Genomic DNA, 25,581 nt, shown 5'->3' on the forward strand with positions numbered 1-25,581 from the left:
AGCTATTTCTTCACACAGAATTTGAATTGTTTGATCGTTTTTCAACTGATCCAAATTCTAATTATTCTTAAAAGTCGAAATTCACTAGAGAATTAATAAGTTAAACCAATTTTACCGAAAACTAAACTAAATTTAACGAAAACGAAACTAAACAAATTCCGCTACCAGACTAAACGAATTCCATATTCTTTTAGAAATAATAGAAGTATATTTGTATGCAATTTTATTAGCGTGTACAATCTTTATTATACATCGTAAAAAGACTTGACAGCTTATGTTTTTTTGTTTTTTACATACATGTATTTTTCACTTTCATTAAGAAGCCACTTAAATTAAAGTAATCTGATGTTTGCTACATAATAAGATCCTTAGCCTAGAATGTACATGGAGCATCAACTTCTGCTCAAGTGGAGTCGAACCTTCCACTAATAGTAAGCGCCACCACTTGTCATTCAACTGACAAATGCCACAACTTCAATAAACACTAAAAGCAAAAAAAAGTATACTAAGCAAGTCTCTATATTGCTGATTGGTCATATGGAGTGATGCTAAGGCATATTTCCCATGTATACATTTTGGCACTACGTAAATAAATCTGCTGCATCTTCAAATGTATGTTCTTCTACGGTGTGAACGGACAGTGCTTCATAAATGCAAGCAGTTGTCACTTCTTATTACTCCTTAATGTGGAGATGTGAATGCTTAATTATTCCTGTACATTTCTAATGTGGTCTGCAACCTGCTTATACCTCTAGTGAAGATTTTTCAGTTAATATTTCCTGGAGCAGAAGACCGGAGACTGACTTGAACTTGTTCTTTGTTAAATACATTTTTAAATCGGAATAATGAGTTCACAAGGCACAAAAATGTGTCGTTTTCAATTCAATAGGTGGACAAGGTTTATGCTTTGACTGTTTCTTTGTTCTTTAATAGACCAATTTCACATGCTGTCAGTTATGACTGATTGCTACTGAGCTCTACATTATATAAAAGGGATATGTTAACACATCCATTCCCCTCTTCCTGGAGGGCTTGCTGCATTGCCAAGGAGGTTTACGATTTCATTTTCTTGTGTCGAGCTTCTCCTGCTTGAATTATGGGAAAAACAGAAACTGTTAAAATGTAAACTTTAAAAACATAATTTAAAATATTTTAAAAGCACCATACTTTTATATGAAACATACTGTATATGTGCTGATTCAATAAGGAATTTCACAGAGCAACCCTGATGCACAAAGTGTTGCAAACTATAGCAACCTGATTTCAGTTCCCTGATGTCACATCTTTGAAAAATATATTTGGATGTTTGTTTTTCGCCTTGTTGAATAAGTCTACTGAATAAGGGCCATTCTGTATCATTAGAACAACTACATTACGAGATTGTCCCAGCCTGCTACTTAAAGTATTACTAAACCCAGGACCCTGCATTCACTATATTTGGTCTCCCACAGTACACAGAACATGAAATGCAATTATTTTAGTAAATTTAAACTGCTAAATACCTTTTCTCATCAGTAGCATATAGCAGTCTTGTAATGTCTATCAATGTCTGGTTAAAACTTGTAGGAGGAGTTTTCATTCTCCCCTGATTGTTCTATGAGGCTGCAGGACCCCTGCACCTCTGTCTGGACAGTGCTGATTGGCCCTGTGCTGATCACATGCACTTTCCCAAGAAAAAAAAACTCTCTAGCAATACACACCAAACTGAGCATGTGCAGAGTGACTCCAAAGGCTCTGTCTTGTCCAGGAGATAGATTGGGAACAGTGGAAGAAGGGGAGGCTCAGGGAAGACAAGATCAAACATCCTTTTTACGCAATCCAGAGGGTAAACCCTTTAGGTTCCACAGTGAGTATAATAAGCATGCTTTACTGCATATAGAGACTGATTTTACTGTTGTGGGTTTAGAAACACTTTAAAATTGCTTTAAACTGCCATTTAAACAATTTTGGAGGTAAAATACAACAAAACAAAAAAAAAAAAAATACATTAACTTAAATTTCTGGGGGATTTTTTTACTGCTTTTACTCTCCAAGTTTATTTAAAATTCTTTTCTGTTCGCCCCGGAGTTTATCATTTATTTCCTAACAAATATATTTAGACTGTAAAAAGGCCCTTTAGCAATCACTAGTCATCCTTTCTTCTTGGATAAACTGAAAAGAAATCACTGACATTTACTATGTCAACATTGCCTGCTGTAAACATGACCATACATTGAATGATTTCCAGCCAAGAGAAACCAGTTTAGGCCTGATTTGGTAAATATGGGGAAAAGCGGATTTCCTGTTCTATTTAAAATGTACATATCTTAGTATATATATATTGCTTTAAATCTATTTTATTTAGAGTGGAGAAGGATCACAACTCTTGGAAGTGAATGAAAATCTGCAGCAGGGACTCAGACAGAAAAAAAAATGACAGTGACTCTAACATTCCTCTACTCGTAAAAGAATAATAAAAAATAATTTAAATTTCTGTCTGTGTTGCCAATGGAGAGTTCTCCCCACTTCCTGTTAAATAATAATACATCAGGAGGACAGGAAGTGCAGTTCCTAAACCTTCCCCACACTGTGCAAAACAAAGAAAAAAAAGGTATAGCCAACTTTGACTTTTTTTTTAACTTACCCCAAACTAGATAATTCAGAGTGTCTCCAGCAATGTACACCAATGCAGCCAGTATATTACTGCTTAATAAAAATAATATAAAACCAACTGGATTTAATAATCCCAGAAAAGGGTAAACCCAGTTGCCATCAGCAATGTAAATCCACAGAACCCTACAAATAAGAAAAATATAAAATTAAATCATATTTAAACCAACAGTGTCTTTAATAAAAGTAGAAAGACAAAAGTAAAAGTAAAACTGCCAACTGTGATTTGGGTCCAACATGAATACTTATATATCCCGGAAATTAAATGAACAAAGTTGGGAGAATGTGACCATTTGTAATGGCTTCAGCAAAATCCCAATCCTGGAAACCAATGTATTCAAAGCTCAACTGCCAAAAACTGTCATGTAAAAAAGACAAGTGTTTTTTTTTTTTTTAAAAGGTCTTTGCCATATTATTTTTTAGCTTTTACTGGCTCCAATTTCTGTTCAAAGGTTGTCTCCAGCCAAACAGTCTAGCTGCAGAGTGTAGTACTAGCACTGGTCTAGAGGAGAGGTTTCAGAAACCATGCTTCACCCACACAGTAACACCCACTACACGGCTTCTGCACAAAGAAGTGTCCTGCATGGGCTGTTAATACGAGTTATACAGTAGGGGCAAGTGATTTCAAATACAAATTCTTGGGATTCACAAGTAAAAAATAATGTACATTTGAAAACATAACTAGGCATCAGAAATATCAATATAACTTCACTACGGAGAAGACAGATCAGCTTTAAAATTAATTTGAAATGGAAAAGGTTATGGTTTAGGTTAGTGTTTTTCAAAATGTCCCCAGGGGTGCCATGGCAAAATGACATAAAACTGCCCCAACCCACTTCTCTGTACAGGCAGAGGGAGAGAGCACAGCCTCCTCCTTGCTCTCTCCTCTTCCCTGCTGCTATCTGTACTCCTTTTGGCAACTCAGGAAGCTGTGTGAGTCGCCCGCCTGCGTCCTACCAACTGATGACATCATTGGTTGCTAAGGACAGGTTGGGTGGCCCACGCAGCTTCCTGGGTTGCAGACATGAGTACAAATAGCAGCAAGGAGGAGGAGAGAGCCAGAAGGAAGTGCAGGCTGTGCTCTCTCCCTCCTATCTGTACACAGAAGTTAACACAGGATTGCGCACTGATCAGACTGTACAGGACTTAATTACCTCCCCCCAGGGGCGTTGCTAGGTCTACAAAAGATCCGGGGCTAGAGCCCATAGCAGCGTAGTAAAGAAAGTCATACGCTTGGGCGGGCATACACATGTATATAAAGTAATATACGTGTGTGTGTATATATATCCCCAGAGAGCCCCCCACTTACATCAGGGTCCACAGAGAGCCCCCTTACATCAGGGTCCCCAGAGAGTCCCCCCTTACATCAGGGTCCCCAGAGAGCCCCCCTTACATCAGGGTCCCCAGAGAGCCTCCTCCTTACATCAGAGTCATCAGAGAGCCTCCCCCTTTCATCAGGGTACCCAGAGGGCCCCCCATTTACATCAGGTTTCCCAGAGAGCCCCTCTTACATTAGGGTCCCCAGAGAGCCTCCCCCTTAAATCTGGGTCCTTAGAGAGCCTCTGCCTTAAAATCAGGGACCCCAGAGAGCCTCTCCCTTGCATCAGGGTCCCCAGAGAGCCCCCCACTTACATAAGGGTCCCCAGAGAGCCTCCCCTCCCCTTTGGGGACCCCTGCAGAGACTCGGGGCTATTGGCCCCAGATTCGGGGCTATAGCCCCAAAAGCCACCCCCTAGCAACGCCCCTGCCTCCCCCTATCTCCTCCCCACACTGCTCCTGTCCCGGCAGAAAAAATTGTGGCTAGAGGGAGATAATGAAACACTGCAAAGTCCAATCTCAGTGTGTGCTATGTTACCTCTGGTTACAGATAGGTGGGAGAGGAGCTGGAGGTGAGGAACACAGTCTACACCTCCTCTGGCTCTCTCCTCCTCTTTGCCACTGTCACTTCTCCTGTAGTGATGAGAGGGATGTTGTGGGATAGAGGTTTTGTGATAGGAGGGGAATTTTGGAGGGGAGAAGGGGAACAGAATTTGTGCTAGGAGGGAGGATTTGTGTGTGGGGGGGTTTAATACCTATAGGCCACTTAATTCTGCCTCACAAACTACATTTCAGGGTGTGCTGTGCATTAACACATGCAAAATTGTGTGTCTTCCCGCACTGCACATAGATGCGCTGCCTTTTGCAGATGGGCATGGGTGCTATTAATCATTAATGACATCCCATGAATCTAGCAAATATGCGTTTGCACCCGTTAAAATGCTTAGTACTGCAGTACCATGTGTTTTGGTGCAGCGCAATTAAAAAAAATCATGCCGGCATCTTTTCTCTGTGTTTCATGAGCATAGAGCAGCCTATTAAAAAATGCAACACGTGGAAATGCGCAAAAAAGCGACTGCGCTAGGACACACCTCCTGGTGTGAATGAGCCCTCAGGCTGGTGTGCCTTCGGATGGTGCACAATTCTAAAGGGTGTCATGACTGAAAACAGGTTGAAAAACACTGGTTTAGTTTATATAAAAATGTAAAGCTTATTTGCAGAGTTTTAGCTATATTGCTATAGTAGGTGCAATGACTTAAAGTGATTGTAAAGTCTAGTTTAACCACTTCAGCCCTGGAGGATTTTACCCCCTTCCTGAGCACTTTTTGCGATTCGGCACTGCGTCACTTTAACTGACAATTGCGTGGTCGTGGCTCCCAAAAAAAATTGACGTCCTTTTTTTCCCACAAATAGAGCTTTCTTTTGGTGGTATTTGATTGCCTCTGCGGTTTTTATTTTTTATGCTATAAACAAAAAAATAGCGACAATTTTGAAAAAAAACACATTATTTTTTACTTTTTGCTATAATGAATATCCCCAAAAAATATATAAAAAAAACTTTTCCCCCTCAGTTTAGACCCATACGTATTCTTCTATTTTTGGTAAAAAAAAAAAAAAAAAAAAATCGCAATAAGCGTTTATTGATTGGTTTGCACAAAAGTTATAGCATCAACAAAAAAGGGACTAGTTTTTTGGCGTTTTAATTGATTTTTTTTTTATTAGTAATGGTGGCGATCAGCGATTTTTATCGTGACTCCGACATTATGGCGAACACATCAGACAATTTTGACACATTTTTGGGACCATTGGCATTAATACAGCGATCAATGCTAAAAAATGGCATTGATTATTGTGTAAATGTGACTGGCAGGGAAGGGGTTAACCACTAGGTGGCGCTGTAGGGGCTAAGTGTGTCCTAGGGAGTGATTCTAACTGTGGGGGGATGGGCTGTGTGTGACACATCACTGATCACTGCTCCAGATTACAGGGAGCTGTGATCAGTGACAGTGTCATTAGGCAGAACGGGGAGATGCTTGTTTACATTCGCATCTCCCCATTCTTCCTCACCCTGAGACGATTGCAGGTATCCCCACGGACATCGAGTCCGCGGGACCCACGATCATGGAGCTCCCGGTGCGAGCGCGTGCAAGTCACCTCTTAAAGGGCAGCGTACAGGTATGTTAATCTGCCTGTACGTGCCCTTCTGCCGCAGTATATCTGCGTGAGGCAGTCGGGAAGCGGTTAAAAAAAAATGTTATGCTTACCTGCTCTGCTGCAGTGGATTTTCACAGGGCAGCCTAGATCCTCCTCTTCTTGGGTCCCGCTTCTCTGCTCCTGGCCCCTCCCACCAGTCGAGTGCCCCCACAGCAAGCAGCTTGTTATGGGGGCACGAGAGCCGAGCTGCAGCTTCCTGTGTCCATTCAGACACGGAGCTGCGGTTCATCCCCACCCCCCTCTCTCCTGATTGGCTAACTGACTTTGATTGACAGCAGCAGGAGCCAATGGCGCCGCTGCCATGTCTCAGTCAATCAGGACAGAGAGTCCCGTTGGCCGAGAGACTCATGGACATCGCTGAATAGAGAGGGGGCTCAGGTAAGTATTGGGGAGGCTGAGGGGGGCTGCTGCACACAGAAGGCTTTTTGTCTTCATGCATAGAATGTGTTAAGATAAAAAAAACTTTCTGACTTTACAACCACTTTAAATTTTACCTTTCTGTATTTGCCATACATTTCTAAATACTAAAAAGTAGCTGTTTGCATTACATTTTCCACAAGTAATTTAGTTATTAGCATGAAATTTTACCCAGAGTTTAATATGTGTAACGTAAAAAAAACACGTTCCAGTAAATGTAATGTACATGTATAATCATAAGCGACACACAAGTAAACAGAGTGGCTGTCTTGTCTATAATCTTTGGTTTATTGACTTCTCTTAGTCATCCATAATTCAAGGGAAACCTGCAGAGAGCTCCCATGTGGATTCTTTAATATACTCAATGCTGCTTTGTCTTGTTTTGCTAAATATAAATATCATGATAAAGGTAAGGTAACAATAAAATGCAGTCTTGCAAAACAATAGTAATCGCCTTCATTTTATCTAGGCATCATATTGGTAAAAGCATAGAATAGTGCTTAAAATAAAAATAAATGACACATTTACTCTTTATTTTGTCCTTTGTCAAAGTTTACTTTGTTTTTATAGCCTAATTCCATCTTCCTCTGAATGGCTGAGGTAGAGAGGAAGGCAGATGACATCACATGCTCTACCTCAACCACTCAGAGGAAGTCTTGTATGCCTTGATAAAGATTCAATCCTTTAAATGGCTGAAAATCAACCTGACTCTGTTTTCTTCCGGCAGCAGACAGTCCCCATACTGCCGAAACACAGCACTGCATACTATATGTAGATGATGCTACATACAGTTAACAGAGCACTGACAGCAGCTGCAGCAATTAGTAACGGAAACCATTCATTTGGACCAGCTTGACCCAAACAAACTATTTAAAGTAAAAGGAAAGATGGAGTTTAGGCTTCAATTTGGACGGGTACTCTTTATTCCGAGGTTTGCCCATCACACCCATAAGGGCCCTTTCACACTGGAGCGGGCGTCGGCGGTAAAGCGGCGCTATTGTAAGCGGCGCTTTACCGTCGGTATGCGGCCGCTAGCGGGGGCGGTTTTGCCCCCACTAGCGGCCGAGAAATGGTTAAAAACCACCGCAAAGCGCCTCTGCAGAGGCGCTTTGCTGGCAGTATAGCCGCGCCGTCCCATTGATTTCAATGGGCAGGAGCAGTGAAGGAGCGGTATACACTCCGCTCCTTCACCGCTCCAAAGATGCTGCTAGCAGGACTTTTTTTACCGTCCTGCCAGCACACCGCTCCAGTGTGAAAGCCCTCGGGGCTTTCACACTGGAATGAAAGCAGCGGCACTTTCGGGTCAGTTTGCAGGCGCTATTATTAGCGCAATAGCGCCTGCAAACCGTCCCAGTGTGAAAGGGCCCTAACAGAATAATTACGTATAGTGTCAGTCTTACATTGCTCCTTGTAGTAGCTTAATTAAATGCATCAAAGCTTCAGGAGCCATAAAGTTATATATAGATTTTTTTATAGCACTTGAATTCTAAAAACTTGGGCATTCAAACCAAAATACCAAAGACCATTTAACTAAGCTTACACATTACACATTACATTCAACCTCTGCTAGTCAGTTGAGAAAGAGTAATTTGAGGCATGAGCATAGGAAAGGATCCTTATGCCGCAAACACACGAGCGGACTTTACGGCAGACATTGTCCTGCGGACTTTACGACGAACTTTGCGATGGACTTTCCAAATGAACGGACTTGCCTACACACAATCAACTAAAGTCCAAGGGATTCGTACGTGATGACGTACGACCGAACTAAAACAAGGAAGTTCATAGCCAGTAGCCAATAGCTGCCCTAGTGTTGGTTTTTGTCCGTCGGACTAGCATAGAGACGAGCGGACTTTTCGACCGGACTCGAGTCCATTGAAAAGATTTGAAACATGTTTCATTTCTAGGTCCATCAAACTTTTGGGGAAAAAAAGTCCGCTGGAACCCACACACGATCGAATTGTCCGACGGACTCCGGTCTGTCGAACCAAGTATGCCGTAAAGTCCGGTCGTGTGTACGTGACATAAGATATTTATTAGATGTAATACATGTTCAGGAAGGATAGGTTCGATTCACGGGGGTTTGTTGGTGGGGAGGGGAGCAACTAACACATTTCTTATGTGTAATATATTTATTTCTGGTACTTATATAGCGCAGTCAAATTTAGGCAGCCTGCTCTGCCCTTGACTCCCACAGTCTCCTACTTGTAAATCACTTGATCACAGACTCTCCTAAAGAAAACTAAAGCTGCTGTATCGATGAACATTTGAACATTGCCCAGGCATATTCCACTGTTGTTAGCATTTGAAAAAAAAAAGTCTGTGAAAAAAACATTGCAGCCAGCAACAATTAGGAAATATGCACTGTGAAAAAACACATGCAGCCAGTTATCACTTTTGTGCATATGGACAGGACAGACTGTCTACAGGCCCTACACTAATCCCTGCAGTTTGTCAGCAGCACTCCCTATGCGTTTCCTATCACAGATAAAGTACATTGTCATAATGGCTGCTGTGACCTAACTTTATAGTGATGGGACTGGCTTATGGCTTACCTGTTGGAAGGCAACATGCTCATCAGACATTTATGGATTTTTACTGTCTGGTTATCAAAGAGCCATCTGGTCTGCTGCATGTCATCTTGAAATACCAGAAGAATCAGTTTACACAGCAGGGTGTGTATAACAAAAGGGTGCATATCTTCATCTACAACCCCTGGCAAAAATGATGGAATCACCAGTCCCTGAGGATGTTCCTTCAGTTGTTTATTGTTGTAGAAAAAAAAGCAGATCACAGACATGGCCAAAAACTAAAGGCATTTCAAATGGCAACTTTCTGGCTTTAAGAAACACTAAAAGAAATCAAGAAAAATAATTGTGGTGGCCGGTAACAGTTAGATTTATAGAACAAACACAGGGAATAAATTATGGAATCACTCAATTCTGAGGAAAAAATTATGGAATCACCCTGTAAATTTTCATTACAAACACTAACACCTGCATCAGATTAAATCTGCTTGTTAGTATGTAGGTAAAGAGGATAAATCATCACGCAGTGTTGCACAAGATGTTGGTTGTTCACAGTCGGCTGTGTCTAAAACATGGACCAAATACAAACAACATGGGAAGGTGGTTAAAGGCAAGCATACTGGTAGACCAAGGAAGACATCAAAGCATCAAGACAGAAAACTTAAAGCAATATGCCTTGAAAACAGAAAATGTACAACAAAACAAATGAGGAACAAATGGGAGGAAACTGGAGTCAACATCTGTGACCGAACTATAAGAAACCGCCTAAAGGAAATGGGATTTACATACAGAAAAGCTAAAAGAAAGCCATCTCTAACACCTAAACACAAAAAAACAAGGTTACAATGGGCTAAGGAAAGGCAATCGTGGACTGTGGATGATTGGATGAAAGTCATATTCAGTGATGAATCTCGAATCTGCATTGGGCAAGGTGATAATGCTGGAACTTTTGTTTGGTGCCGTTCCAATGAGATTTATGCAGACGACTGTCTGAAGAAAACATGCAAATTTCCACAGTCAATTATGATATGGGGCTACATGTCAGGTAAAGGCACTGGGGAGATGGCTGTCATTAAATCTTCAATAAATGCACAGGTTTACACAAAAACTGTGAAAAAATTCCTTGAAGAAAGACACATAAGGTCAATGTCATAGCCTGCAAACAGTCCGGATCTCAATCCAATTGAAAATCTGTGGTGGAAGTTAAAGAAAATGGTCCATGACAAGGCTCCAACCTGCAAAGATGATTTGGCAACAGCAATCAGAGAAGGCTGGAGCCAGATTGATGAAGAGTACTGTTTATCACTCATTAAGTCAATGCCTCAGAGACTGCAAGCAGTTATAAAAGCCAGAGGTGGTGCAACAAAGTACTAGTGATGTGTTGGAGTGTTATTTTGTTTGTTTGTTTTTCATGATTCCGTAATTTTTTCCTCAGAATTGAGTGATTCCATAATTTACTCCCTGTGCTTGTTCTATAAATCTAACTGTTACCGGCCACCACAATTATTTTTCTTGATTTCTTTTAGTGTTTCTTAAAGCCAGAAAGTTGCCATTTGAAATGCCTTTAGTTTTTGGCCATGTCTGTGATCTGCTTTTTTTCTGCAACAATAAACAACTGAAGGAACATCCTCAGGGACTGGTGATTCCATCATTTTTGCCAGGGGTTGTAGAAAGGGAGCCTTGCATACCCCCTGGTGGTGGGCTATGGGAATATAAGGCCTCACCTCACACCTCCTGGTGATGCAGAGATTAAAATGACTGATTTACTGGCCTGCAACAATGTGGACTGGCATGTTTACCTGGGTAAAGGCATTTGCTTGTTTGCAGCTTATAACACTGCCACATGGTGAAGGACAGCACCATGCTTTCTGGAGGATCTTCAGTGTAATACTATACTTGTAATTAGAAACAACAGCCCCTTATAGTTTATGGATTGTCGCTCATTGGACAGAAAACTATACAGGGCGGACACAAGGGCATCAGAGTGGGTAGAGTTTGTGAGTGCTTTAACCACTTGCCTACTGGGCACTTTTACCTCCTTCTTGACCAGGTAAATTTTCAGCTTTAACCGCTGTCACACTTTGAAAGACAATTGCGCGGTCATGCAACACTGTACCCAAATGAAATTTGTATCATTTTTTTTCACACAAATGGAGCTTTCTTTTGGTGGTGTTTAACACCACTAGGTTTTTTATTTTTTTCTAAATAAACGAATAAAGGCTGAAAATTTTGAAAACGAACATTTTTCATAGTTTGTTATAAAATTTAGCAACCGGGTATTTTTTCTCCTTCACTGATGTGCACTGATGAGCCTGCACTAATGGGAACTGACAGGCTGCACAGATGAGCATTTATGGGCATTGATAAGCTGCACTGATGGACACTGATGAGGCGGCACTGGTGGGCACTGATGAGGAGGAACTGATGAGGCTGCACTGATAGGTGGCATTGATGGGCACTGATAGGTGGCACCATGGGCACTGATAGGCAGCACTGCTGGGCACTGATAGGTGGCACTGATAGGTGGCACTAATGGGCACTGGTAGGCAGCGCTGATAGTTGACATTGATGAGGAGGCACTGATGGGCACTGTTTGGCAGCACTGGTGGGCACTGTTGGGACTGCACTAATAATCAGGTCACTGATAATCAGTGCCCTGATTATCAGTGTAGATGTCCCTTTTAGAGAAGCCAGTTTATTGGCTCTCTTCTGCTCATGCTGTCAGCATGATTAAAGGAGTGCTGGTAACCGGCTTTGTTGACATCCATGTTCAGCTGTGATTGGACACATCTGATCACAACTAGACGACCGCGCTGTAGCCGTCATTTGGCTATAGCGCGGTCGGCAAGTGGTTAAGAGTGTGACGGCCATCGATGAACGGCCTCTTTCTCCTTAAAGAGGAACTGCAGTCTGCTCACATAATTTGTAATAAAAAAAACTTTGCCATTCTGAAGCTTCCCTCCAACCACTTTGCATATTATTTTATATATACTGTGATTCTGTACTTGCTAAATATGCTGCAGAAATCTCCCTGCACTGAGTCTGACTGCAATCATTTTAACTGTGGGCAGCTCAAGCTGCTGCCTGTTCACTTCCTGGATTTACACAGAGGCACACCTCCAACTCTGCAGCTCTCATTGGCACTCTTATGACTCACCCCCCTCCCTTCCTGGAAAACTCTCAAGAGTGAGAGAGAGAGAGAGAGCTGTGCATGAGCCTAGGCTTTTTACCAGACATGATACAGAAAGTGGGCTGTATAAGGTATTTACTGAGGAAGCTCAATAATTTGGCAAATTAGGAGGTCACCTCACAGGGGCCTTACGGCCGCCTAATTTGCCTGTAATCAATCACCCATTACAGCGCCGGCGACTCCCGCTGGGACTCTGTGGCCCAGGGATTGACTGACCAATCGGTTACTGCACAATGGTCCTGGGCCAATAGCGGCCTCGTCATGGAGCGTCCGTTCCGGTGGCAGCGGGTGCTTCGAGCGGGCCAGCAAAGGCCTTTAGATGACAGCAGTGTCTGGATGACAGCACCCAGCTCAGGGTGCTATCTCCACAAGGCGTGCGGGCAGCATGTCCATGTGAGACCCTAAGGCAGCTGAGGTAGCTAGGCTGCTCCTTCAGCCCGCGCCGCTCACCCGGTTGCTCCACACCTGCACGGCTGCCTATTCAAGTCAGCAGTCCCCATGACTGTGCAGAGGAAGATTTGATGCTGCCTGGCCCCTCCATCACTCTTCACCCCCAGCGCTCTCCGGAACCCCCTGTGCTCTACCCCCTGCAGTGCTCTCCACCCCCTACAGTGCTCTCCAGCACCCCGTGCTCTCCACCCCTGTTCTTTTTGGCCCCCCTGGTGCCCTCAAGCTTCCCCCATCGCTCTCCAGCCCCCACCCCTGTGCTCTCCAGCCCCCACTCCTGTGCTCTTCACCCCCTCAGTGCTCTCCCCCCCAGTGCTCTCCACTCCCCCCAGTGCTCTCCACTCCTCCCACAGTGCTCTCCAACTCCCCCACAGTGCTCTCTGCCCCCACAATGCTCTCACCCCATTGCTCTTCGCCCCCATCACTCTTCGCTCCCTCCAGCGCTCTCCAGCCCCCCCTTTGCTCTCCCCCCAGTGCTCTCCACTCCCCCCAGTGCTCTCCAGCCCCCGTGCTCGTCACTCATTCTTTCTGGACCCCCTGGTGCTCTCAAGCTTCCCCCATCGCTCTCCAGCTCCCACTCATGTGCTCTCCGCCTCCCAGTGCTCTCCACTCCCCCAGTGCTCTCCAGCTCCCCCAGTGCTCTCCAGCTCCTCAACAGTGCTCTCCACTCCCCCACAGTGCTCTCCGCCCCCCACAGTACTCTCTAGCCCCCCTGTTCTTTCTGCTCCCATGGTACTCTCAAGCTCCCCCATCACTCTTCGCCCACCCCCATCACTCTTCGCCCCCCAGTGCTCTCCAGCACTCCCTGTGCTCTCCTCCACCCTATTGCTCTCCACTCCCCCTCAGAACTCTCCAGCCCCCCCGTGCTTTCCACCCCTGTTCTTTCTGGCCCCCCTAGTGCTCTCAAGCTCCCCCCATTGCTCTCCAGCCCCCACACCTGTGCTGTCCACCCCCAAGTGCTCTCCACTCCCCCCAGTGCTCTCCAGTTCCCCCAGTGCTCTCCACTCCCATCACAGTGCTCTCCACTCCCATCACAGTGCTCTTCAGCCCCCCATGCTCTCCACCCCTGTTCTTTCTGGCCCACCGGTGCTCTCAAGCTCCCCCGCAGTGCTCTCCACCCCCGCACTCTTTGCCCCCCCAGTGCTCTCCAGTCCCTATCCCTGTGCTCTCTGCCCCACCCAGTTTTCTCCAGCCCCCCGCACTCTTTGCCCCCCCGTGATCTCCGCCCCCGTGCTATACCACCCCCCCTCCACCCCTGTTCTTTCTGCCCCCCAGTGCTCTCCACCCCCCCTGCTCTTTGCCCCCACCCCAGTGCTCTCCAACCCTGCCAGTGCTCTCTGCTCCCCCCATCTCTCCACCCCCAGTGCTCTCCAGCTCCCACCCAGTGCTCTCCACCCCCCCAGTTCTTTCCCCTCCATCCCTACTCTCTCTCTCCCTTTCCCCCTCTCTCTCCCTCCCCGTCTCACCCGCCCCTCTCTCTCTCCCTACCCATTTCTTTCTCCCCCCTCTCTCTCTCTTCCCCTCTATCCCTCTCTCTCCCTCCCCCACTCTCTCTCCTTCCTCTCTCTCTCCCTCCAACATCTCCCTCCCTCCCCCCCCCACTCTCTCCCCCCCTTCCCCCTCTTTCTCTCACTCCCCCTCTCTCTCTCTCTCTCCCTCCCCCTCTCTCCTCTCTCTCTCCCCCTCTCTCCTCTCTCTCTGCACTGTACTGGGATCCCCCCACTCTCCTTCCTCTGTGGATGTGGAATGATTCAGTGACACCCCTCTCCGTTCTCCCAAGGCACAGGGAAAATTTCTAGAGGGGTTGTCACCTTGCTGGGTCCCAGATATTTTATTGGCTGCATATGTCTAGTGGGTGAGGAGGGTGCCATGGAAGTGGTGCTGATGAACTGTGTGCTAGATCCTTGCATCTTTCTGCAGCCATTTTTATTGCTTTAATTTTTTTCCCATTATGGGCGTGAGTGAGGCCTCATGTCTCGGTTTTGCCTAAGGCCTAACAAAGCCTAAGGCCGCCTTTGGATATTTACTGGCAGAAAAAAAAATGTTTTACTATCCAAAGTAATAACAAGGGCAGAGGATTTAATAGATTTAAAAAACAAATGACGGACGTTCCGCTTTAAGCCCAGCTAAGATACAGAATATTGAAGACGGACTTACATAACGTATCATCTCTGCTCTTTTATTTCTATATGCTCTGTAATATTCTTTTAGATTTCTATGTTAATGTTCTACTTTCCTTGTAAATAAATAACTTTGCTTCTCTAAGCATTGTGTTTATTTTTATAGCCAATAGTGTTATTATCACCATTAATATTAGCAAAGCTTTGATAGACTAGCTAACTATAGGAACAGACAAGATAGTACATATTTATAATTTAAGTAAGGAGAATCCAAAACCATCCCAATTTATTTCATTAACACAGCTGATTTAAGTTCAAAAGTTAGGCATTATGTTCTCAAAGAATATGGTCTGGTGAATTATCACATTATTTTGCCACGACCATGAATTTTGAACCCTCTGCATCCCCTGCAAACCCACGGTAGCTTCAAATATTGGCCTTATTCCTAATGTTGAGTCTCTGGGATAGCAGGTCTTCAATTAAACAAATAAAAGGCTATGTTTGGAAACTTTTCTCATTTGCCTAGGCATATTTAAATAATAGTTTTAGTCCTCTAAGGTGGTTGAGGTTTTTTTTAATCTCTTGATACTTCTAAAAATGTTCAATTCACAAACATACAGTAAATATTTCCTATATATAGATTCTTTTTAACCTTCTTACAGTAGTTTTGGCCAAAAAATCAGTCACTGTTTAGACATCATTATGAAATTCAATGAAAGCTTGCCAGAGACAAAGTGATGAATAGATAAAAGGGGTGGGAATACAGCTTTATGAGGGCTCAGAGGGTATTGTGGAGGGCGAAATAGACACTGAAAGATATTTCTGAGTAATAAAAGCTGTCTGTGCAAAAGAGATTTTTGCTAATGTGATAATGCTCCTAAAATTGCCCATGATTGCTAGTGATTTACAATTGATTACTACATATAGGGAACAATAGAGTGTAGCATGTAATACTAACTCATCATTAATGAAAGCACAATAACCCACATTTGTGTAATCATTCACTACTACATGCAACTGTATGTGGTTGATTTACTAAAGGTGAACAGACTGTTTAATCTGTGAGGGAAATTTCCCCACAGCTTAGTAGCTGAGGTGAAGCTCTGCTGACTTCCATCATTAAATTATATGCTAGCAAAAATTATTATTTTTTTGTTGTTGTTTTCCTTACACATACAGTAATTGGGCATTCTTTGCAATGTGAAAATTTCACTGCATTCCCTAAGCTCTGGGGAAAATTCTCTTGCAAAGTGCAACAATCTATTTGTCTTTAGTATCTCATGCCTCATGTGTAGCAATCACTAGCTATGTTTAGCAAACACTAGCTTTATCTAAACCAAAACCAAAATTGTATTATATTTCAGCATACCAGTGCTTAGATGTGATGGCTGCCTTAGGCCAAGTTCACAGCGATGTTGAAGCATTGTAGACATGTGCAATTTGTATTGGTCCGAATACAAATTCTGATTCATTTTTGGTTATTTGGAGATTTGGATGAATCTGCCCCCCCTGCCTTGTCCCCATGTTGATGAGGACAAGGGTCTCTTCCCCACAACCCTGGGCTGTGGTTGTGGGGGTCTGTGGGCAGGGGGCTTATTGGAATCTGGAAGCCCCCTTTAACAAGGGGAAGCCCTCTTAAGTCTTCCCCCTGAGCCCCCCTGCCCCAAAGCACCCACCCCCCTATGTGGAGGGCATGTGGTATGGTATGGTTCAGGAGGGGGGGTACGCACTCGCCCCCCCTTTCCTGGCCTGCCTTGCAAAAGGGTCTGGTATGGATCTTTCTTTTTGCAATTGCAACCGCAAGTCAATTTAAATGTGATTTTGTTCATTTTTTTTCTTTTGAAATGTCACTTTTGCTGTAGCATGTTCTGAACATGCTACAGATGCACCACTTTACAGGCAGACTAAGGGGGCCCCCAGGCAATATATTTAAAGGAATTTTTCATTTTTATTGTTTCACTTTAAGTGGGGTTTCCACTTAAGTGGGGCCCCTGTCAGTGACATCACAAGGGGGTGGGGTCACCCGTTGATATCATTGGGTGACTCCACCCCTTTAGCTATTTAAGAAATGTCAGACACAGTAGCTGGCAGTCTGCAGGATGCATTTGACGGGTTTTGTTATTCTTTTTTTTTGGGTTTGGCGGTGCGGCGGACGGTCTGAGATGGATCTACATCTGGGGGACATTGTTTTTCATTTTTTAATAAAGGAGATGTCAAAAACTCGTGTACTAGCTTTATTCACTTTTTACACTTTTTAAGTGAATGAGTAAGAGTGCAATGTACACTCACATGGGGGGGCAAGATCTAGGGGCCACAACCACAGCCCTCCCTGCCCCAAAGCACCCCCCCATGTTGAGGGCATGTGGCCTGGCATAGCTCAGGAGGGGGGGAACTCACTCTCCCCCCCACTTTCCTGGCCTGCTGGGCTGCATGCTCGGATAAGGGTCTGGTATGAATTTTGGGGGGAACCCTACGCCGTTCTTTTTTCAAATTTTCGCACGAGGTTCTCCTTAAAATCCGTACCAGACCCGAGGAGCCTGGTATGGACTGGGAAGGGGAGCCTACGCCATTTTTTTAAACATTTTTCTATTGCCGGGCAATTGCCAGCATTCTTTATCTTTATATTCATTTGTCAGTGGAGAAGCCAGCTGACAGATGATGGCTCATGGTTGTTAAGGACGCGGGCGTCTGGCTTCCTGGACCGCTCTTTTTTTTATATTTTGGCGTGGGGTTGCCTAAGGTACACATGTGCAATAATCATGCTGTCTAATCAGCATCTTGATATGCCACACCTGTGAGGTGGATGATTTATCCCGGCAAAGGAGAAGTGCTCACTAACACAGATTTGGACAGATTTGTGAACAATATTTGAGAGAAATAGGCCTTTTGTGTACACAGAAAAAGTTGTTTATCCAGTATGAAAAAAAAAAATGTAAGGATTCTGACACAGAAGGGTTCCAAGGTGTGTTGACTTGGTGTAACATGGGATTGCCTGAACTAAAAAAAAAGAGCTCCTTGCAAGTAATCATGGTCTCTGTAATGCCGCGTACACATGAGCAGACTTTTCAGTATCAAAGGTCCGACGGTCTTTCCGACGGACTTTCGACGGAGTTACGACGGACTTTCGAACGACCGGACTTGCCCACACACGAACGGACTAAAGTCCGTACAAAAAAGTCCGTTCGTTTGAACATGATTACATGCGAAGGGACTAGAATAAGGAAATTCATAGCCAGTAGCCAAAAGCTGCCCTTGCATCCTTTTTTGTCCGTCGGACTAGCATACAGACGAACTGATTTTTCGACCGGACTTGAGTCCGTCGGAAAGATTTGAAACATGTTCCAAATCTAAAGTCCATCTGATTTCCGACAGCAAAAGTCTGCTAAAGGTCCGATGAAGCCCACACACGGTCGGATTGTCCAACGGATTTGTTCCGTCGGACCAGTCCGGTTGAAAAGTCCTGTCGTGTGTACACGGCATAAGCCCTTTTTTAAAGTGAACTTGTTGCAAAAATACTTCCACTAAAAACACTCCCTGTAAAAGAAGAATGTAAATACTCACCCCTCCTGCCACCCTCCCCCCACCAATAAATGTCACTCTGATAAAGAGAATGCAAAGCCTGAATTTTGAACAGACTCTAACAATTGCAGTGTTCTATATTCCTTGCTTTGATCATTGGTTCCTCCAACCAACCTCAGTGTCACTACTGTGTCTTGTATATACACGAAAACTATAGGAACCCTATAAGTTTGAAGAAGCAGACTTTGTTGGCACAACATAGGGCAACTTGAGTATATAAAAAATTATATTTCATTTCAACAAAATTAAAAATATTTTCACATTAAAATCCAATAACAACACTCTTGATACATAAAATGTATGGATTAACCAATACCAGAGCGATACCCAACCTAGAAATGGAGATATGGAATTAGCGCAAAGTATCATATAGCATTATATTCCCAATACTGTAGCTATAACAGGTAATCTTGGTTTTTAATGTGAACATATTTTTAATCTTGTTGAAAAAAAAATATGATTTTTAAACTTATAGGGTTCCTATAGTTTTCATGTATAGTCAATTGGATGTGGCACGGTGAAGGTCTACCAAATTGTTTTACTGTGACTTGTGACGTGGAGGTTGGTGGTTGAAACCACTAACTGCAGTGCAGGGCACAGGAAATTGACTCTCAGATTTGTTGTTGGGCAGCATGTGCAGAACAAGAAGTGACTGCTTACACTATCTGTATGTATCCACCTATTTACCTTTACACTGGCGTTATATAAGCGAAGTGCAATGACAATCCAGCCATCAGCTTTCAGGAGTTCAATGCTAGGGATGCTAGTCTGCTAGGGATTCCTGAATGGGTATTCAGTCTTTCTAATAGCAATGATTCCAGGTACCTTAAAGGGTATGTAAAGGCAATTATTTTTTTCTTTTTTTTTTTTATACAGTAGGGAAATCGGTTAAATTTGTATTGCTGTCTGTGTCCCCCTTGGGGAGATTCACTCTCTCGCTTTGTTCTGGTGACCATTGCCACTGAAAAAAAAAGCAATGGAGAAATTTAGGATGTAATCAGAGCAGAAAGTTGAGGGAAAGTTGAGGGAAAATCCTTTAGTTGAGATACCTGTTTCTGAGACAACTCTCTAAGATCCTCAGGCGACTGCCTTTATTACTGTCAGGAGATGCTGGTCTTCATCAAGCTTTAACACCGTCTGCTAGTGCATTCTGTGGTTATTTTATTAACCATTGCTAAAGCCCTGAAGAATAGGGGGTCTTTTCCCCCAAAATGTATTTGATGCTCTTAACTATTAAATGTTTCACAAAAGCCTTCAAATTAGATGAATTTAGGTACCAGGTGCTCGTCAGTACACAAAGAACTCTCTAAGATGGGTCTCCAGGACAGGAAGTGAGAGGAAGTCTCTCCAGTGGAAGACAGGAGTGTGTTGATAAAACTTGATAACCCTTTCTTACCCTATACAAAACTAAGGAAAAACATTTTGGATTTACAAAGACTTTAAGGGATGTTCAATAATCTCATCAAGAAGCTACTGAAGTTGTGGTTTGATGTGAGGGTTTCTGTCGTGGAAAACCCCACCAATTAGCTGTTTGCATATAAAAATCAGCTCCGAGGCTGCTGGTAAATTTGAGGCTGTTCTACTTTTTTGGCAGCTCCTGATCAGAATAAGTTTAACCTCTGGATCTGGATTACAAAAAAGAGATAATCATGTTATTCTTGATGATGAAAAATGCACTGACATACCAATTTTACACGCAATCATTCTGTCAGTGGCAGTAAGTGAAATATAATGTTAATGAAATACTGTATACAGTGCAGAAAAATTAAACTTTTTGAAATTATTATGTTTAAATTCTCAAAGGAAAACAAATTGTATAAGTATTCTGTATTCTTTCTACTTGCCAGCTTAGATACGCTACTGAGCAAATCCCCAAGAGAGTGAGTCCCTTTCTCTTTGGAGGATAGTGATGTGGTGATGTTACAATTTCCAAGACAGCAATAGGGAACACAGCTGTGTGCTGGAAAACAAACAAAATCACATTTGTGTTGCATCAGATGGATTGTTATTCAACTGGATATTTTAAAAAATACATTAAAAATATGCTATGTTGTTCACTATTCAAATATGATCTTAAAATAAATGAATTATGAAGATAGTGTGCAGAAAATTATACCACTGATATGCAAATTTTGAACTGAGATTAGATTCTTTTAGCATACTGTTGAAGAAACACGAAAGATAAAGATGTATTTCTAGAAAATGTGTAATGGTAATACTAAACTGTATTGGGATAAGTGTTACATGTTAAAAAAAACAAAAACAGGAGAACTTTGAATTAAAGTGGATATTACATTTTTTTACTTTAACGCTACGGTTTAGGTATGATTTTTCTTGCATAGTTACATTGGTCCAGCTTTGATGTAAGTATGCATATTTTATACCAGACAGAGCCCTGTGTAACCTAAAAATCACTGTAGTAGTTGCCATTTGTGCAGTGATCACCGTGGTCTTGTGGGTCCAGTGCCGAGCAGCTGCCCTACTGCATTGTATCCACAGGGTTTTGCCACCATTCATTGAATGCCTTGCATTTTTCTCAAAGAATGCAGTGTTCTCCGATCAGACAAGGTACAGATTGTGATGCACTGCCCCACCTCTCCATGTTGTCCAATCAGAGAATGCCTTGTATTTATCTAAAAAAATACAAGGTTTTCTCTGAAGAGTAGCAGTGTGGAGTGAACAATCCCCGTGGTTACAATGCAGGAGGGCAATTGCTTGGCACTTGACCCAGGACACTGCTGATAAGTGACAGCTGGTGCTCAATTTTCATGGCGGGGCGGCCCGCGGCCTCCCCAGCCAGCCAGCCAACAAACCACCCCCCACACTCCCTGGCGCTCGCTCGTTTGCTGCTTCCACTCGTCGCTCGATCGCCGCATCGCTCACCAGTCGCCCACCAAGCCCCCCCACCAACCCCTGCACTTACCCCATTCAGGTCGCGGCTCCCCTGCCCTGCATCTCTTCCCGAGTTCCGGTGGTTGCTTCTCTCCTCCCAGCCAATCAGGACCTAGGACCCATGGCCAATTGGGTCTTAGGACTCCTGGCCAATTGGGTCTTAGGACATGCTTTCTGATTGACCGGGAGGAGAAAAAAGAAGACATTTGCGAATAATAATTTGCTAATTTCACACAACTGGGTGGGCTCCAGGTGCTCTGCGACCCAAGCCCACCCTTTTTGAAGCCAATTGGCTTCTAAAAATAAAAAAAAATTGGAATCCATGCGTCTTGCTCCCTGCATGTAGATTAGGGGCCGGGCACATGGATTAGGGGGGCGCCCCTGCGCCCTGCATGAGTGGCCTCCACTGCTGCTGGTATCACTTTAGTAGCAGCGACTAGAACAGTGCTTTGCAACTTACACAGGGATCCGTCGGGTATGAGATGTGATTACTTATATGTACTCTAAGCTGGACCAATGTAACTATGCAAAAAAAAAAAAAAAAAAAAAAAAAAAAGCATATCAAAATTTCAGCTTTAACGCCCAACTCCAACCAAGACTTATTATTTAGTTTTGGATAGAGCAGGAAATAAAAAGATCCTCTGTCAAGTTTTTATTGTTGTCTGTGCCCCTATTGCAGAGATTTTCCTTGTTAGAACAATACATAGAAATCTATCCAATGAGAACACAGACACAACTTAAAGGGGTTGTAAACCCTCATGGTTTTTCACCTTAATGCATTGTATGCATTAAGGTGAAAAACCTTCTGTGGTGCTGCAGCCCCCCGAGCCCCCGTTTTACTTACCTGACCCGGCCGGGAACGAGCGCACCAGCACTAACTGAGGGACCTTAGAACAAGAGTACGGGGGCCACTCTGTGCAAAATGAACTGCCAGTGGTGGTAAGTATGACATGTTTCATTTTTTTGGTTTTTTTAAATGAGGGTTTACAACCCCTTTGAATACATTATCAGGAATCAGCAGCTGGGGGACCAGATATATGTAGCTACACACAGAAACTGGGACCAGACCATGTATATATATCATTAAAGTGAAATTTATTTACAGTGGACAAGAGTACCACACAACAACAGCAATAAACATGAGAACACATGAAAACAAAAACTTAATGACAAAAAGCCTAACCAACAATCCCAACCACACTTAACTATATTCTGTATATATAAATGTACACATGAGATACACACAAGGTAGGGGAGAGCAGGGAGCAGATGGTAAGGGGGAAAACAAAAACTGGGATGGGCAACAGGATACTGGATACAGGGCAATGGCAAGATCAAGAGTAAAAGGCTACAGAGTCATGCAGCAGCACGACAAACAGGGTAACAAGCAGGAGCAGCCAAAACACTGAGGCGAGGAGCAGTAGCAAAGTTGGAACTTAAGTACCCTCCCAGTAGGTGTGGCCAAGTGGAGCTGATCACTGGAACCTGTTGGCAGCTGCTGGGAGACACCTGCTTTGAAGCTTTCCGCCCAGAGCACCACAGTTCAGGCAAACTCGGGCCTAACATACATGTTAGCAGAGTGGGGAATGGTTATAACCTCGAACAATGTTTTTTTTAATACTGTACACGCTTTCCTGCCCTAGTGAGGATCACCCCTCCTCCCATTTTTGTCTGGACATCACAGTGTGGTATTAAACCTACATTAAATCCAAAGTCAATCTTATGACAAGGGCAAGCTGGATCATGTACTACATGTGCGTCATCCACCTTCTTCCAGTTTAGGAGCGCGCAGCACGCTGCTCCCGTGGTGGACACAGTGGATTGCAACTCCTGGTACTCGCCCGCTTTGAGCAGCCAGGCATCATGTGATCGCTATTCGATCACATAATCACAATGTCAACAAAGCTCTTATAAATTAATTTAATTCATAACAGCTGTGTTTTTTATAGTGATGCTATGATTGGCCCACCGCTATCATGTGGTACCTGGGCCAATCACAGCACCCAGTACCATGTAATAGTTGCAGGCCAATCACAGCACACAATAGTAAATCACGGCTGTTATGAATGTAACCCATTCATAACAGTTCAAAACATTGCTGCTGCAGTGATGATCACTGTAATAGCAATCAAAGTGTAAAAAAAAAAAAAAAAAAAGTGGCCCTAAGACCAAGACAAATGTGGATCACATAAACACGCGACAAGACTCACAACATAAATAGACCTGAGGTGTGGCTTTTGGTCGTCTGGTAGGTATGGCAAGAAAAGGGGCCATACCCAAGATAAGTAATGGATGATTGTGGAGGAGAATTTGCTGAGAAGTGCTGTAAAAAGGGGAATGGGAGGGAGGGTATCGTTCACTGAAACTGACAAAGAGGAAGGGGAAGTGGTCAGCTTAAATACCCTCCGGGCTCCTCCCATAAATTCAGGCCAGCACACTGGCCTTCTAACTTATGGTCGTGGCCCTAAGACCGAGACAAATGTGGATCACATAAACACGCGACAAGACTCACAACATAAATAGACCTGAGGTGTGGCTTTTGGTCGTCTGGTAGGTATGGCAAGAAAAGGGGCCAAAAATAACCAGGTAGGGAAGTATCTTTATTGCCTCTAACCTCATTGAGTGAGCTTGGAGAAAGGGCCATCTTGAGGGAACATATATATATCTGGTAAAGCAGGCAGACTTTCACCTGCCTAGCTTCTTGGTCACATGGTCTGGTACTCCATGCTGAGATGTGGCTGAGGCTGCGCCGATCCAAAGGAATATCCAGAATACCGCCCAGGGTCTAGGCCTAAGTTGACCAGTAGGACCCAAATATGTTTAATAAACTGATTTCCACTCAGGGGGTTGACCTGAAAAGGCAGTAACGGGCTGGAGACTGGCTGGCTGGGTGAAAGAGCAGACGGTCAAAAGATCGTTGTTGGGCACCAGGCGTTGCTGGTTCGAAAGAAGTTTATATCCACTCCGGGTCCGGTTTGTTGCGTTTTCCGAAAGATAAAAGGACATAGTGGCTTGGATACCGGCCAGGTACAGCCCGATAGGGGTATGAGGGAGAGCTAGCTGTGTGTGGCAATAAGATATAAAGGCTAGGACATGAGTGACGTCATCTACTGTGGTTCCGGGACAAGTGGCAAGGAACCTACGGTAGGTGTTCCAGGCCGTAGGATAAGCCTTTAGTGTGTTGCTAGACAGTGAGTGGTAGATGAGCCGGGTTGCATTGGCAATGTGTGGCATCAATCCATTGTTAGTTGAGACCAAGGTGGGATAGGAGTGGATGATGGGTCGGCTCCGGGTTCCTCCTGGAAGAAAGACAAAATTGGAGCGGGACAGTGCATCGGCTGCGGTATTGCACTTGCCAGGGATATGCTTACAGTAACTGTTAAATTTGGTGATGTAGTGACAATTGCAGCAGACTGCGCAGGAAGGACATGACGGGGAGCGACTTGGATCTACCCTTATTAATGATGTCAGCTGTAACCTGGTTGTCTGTGGTGAAGAGCTCTGTCTGATCTGTCCACGTGTGGCCCCAGACTTGGGCTGCTGCCACGATGGGGTACAGCTCGAACAATGACGAAGATCGAGGGAAGCCAGGAATCAGGCAGATTTCCGGGGGCCAAGGTCTGGCAAACCAGTGATGGCCAAAAATTGCAGCAAAGCCAATGGAGGCTGCAGCATCTGTGACTACCTGGCGCGACTGAGCTGATACTGAGGGAAAAACATTGATATGTCGTTGAAGTTGAAGAGGAACTCGTCCCACATAGCCAAGTCTGCTATTGCTGCTGGGTCTAGTCTGAGGACTTGGTCGGGTCCTGCACTCGGGCAAGAAAGACTAAGAGCCTTGAGATGAACGACCGCCCCTGAGGAATTGTTCTCATAGCGAAATTGAGCATCCCTATCAAGGACTGCAGCTGTCTTTTAGTACATTCCTGTGACTGGGTAAACTCCTGAATGACCAACCTAACACAAGCTAATTTGTCAGAAGGCAGGCTAGGCTGCATGGCGTGCGTATCCAGGACGATGCCTGAGAAACTTATGAAATGTGTTGGGCCTTCCACTATGTGTTCATTGAGATTGTTGAAGACCTCTCTTAGCTTGTCTAGATCTACCGGGGGGGGGGGGGGGGGGTATGTCTAGGTGTTCGATAAGCAGAAAATCGTCCGGATAATGGATAACCCTGTGACATAGGGCCTGGTGTGACAGGTTTAAGTGTGGGATTGGGCAAAACCGT

General features: G+C 44.0%; 1 protein-coding gene across 3 annotated transcripts in view; it reads right to left on the minus strand.

Moving 5' to 3' along the window:
• Positions 1-263: 263 nt before the first annotated feature.
• Positions 264-25,581, minus strand: part of ADTRP (androgen dependent TFPI regulating protein) — a 104,742-nt gene continuing 79,424 nt past the window's right edge. For 2 of the 3 annotated variants that reach the window (XM_073631064.1, XM_073631062.1), the window contains 3 exons: positions 20,306-20,421; positions 2,624-2,775; positions 264-1,088 (listed from right to left, as the gene is read on the minus strand). In XM_073631064.1, the coding sequence (XP_073487165.1) occupies positions 1,054-1,088; positions 2,624-2,775; positions 20,306-20,421 (303 nt within the window). In that variant the 3' untranslated portion in view covers positions 264-1,053. The remainder of the gene's footprint in view (positions 1,089-2,623; positions 2,776-20,305; positions 20,422-25,581) is intronic. The other variant, XM_073631063.1, reaches the window with a different exon arrangement.

Source organism: Aquarana catesbeiana, linkage group LG05, assembly GCF_042186555.1.
Source record: "Aquarana catesbeiana isolate 2022-GZ linkage group LG05, ASM4218655v1, whole genome shotgun sequence".
Lineage (NCBI taxonomy): Eukaryota > Metazoa > Chordata > Amphibia > Anura > Ranidae > Aquarana > Aquarana catesbeiana.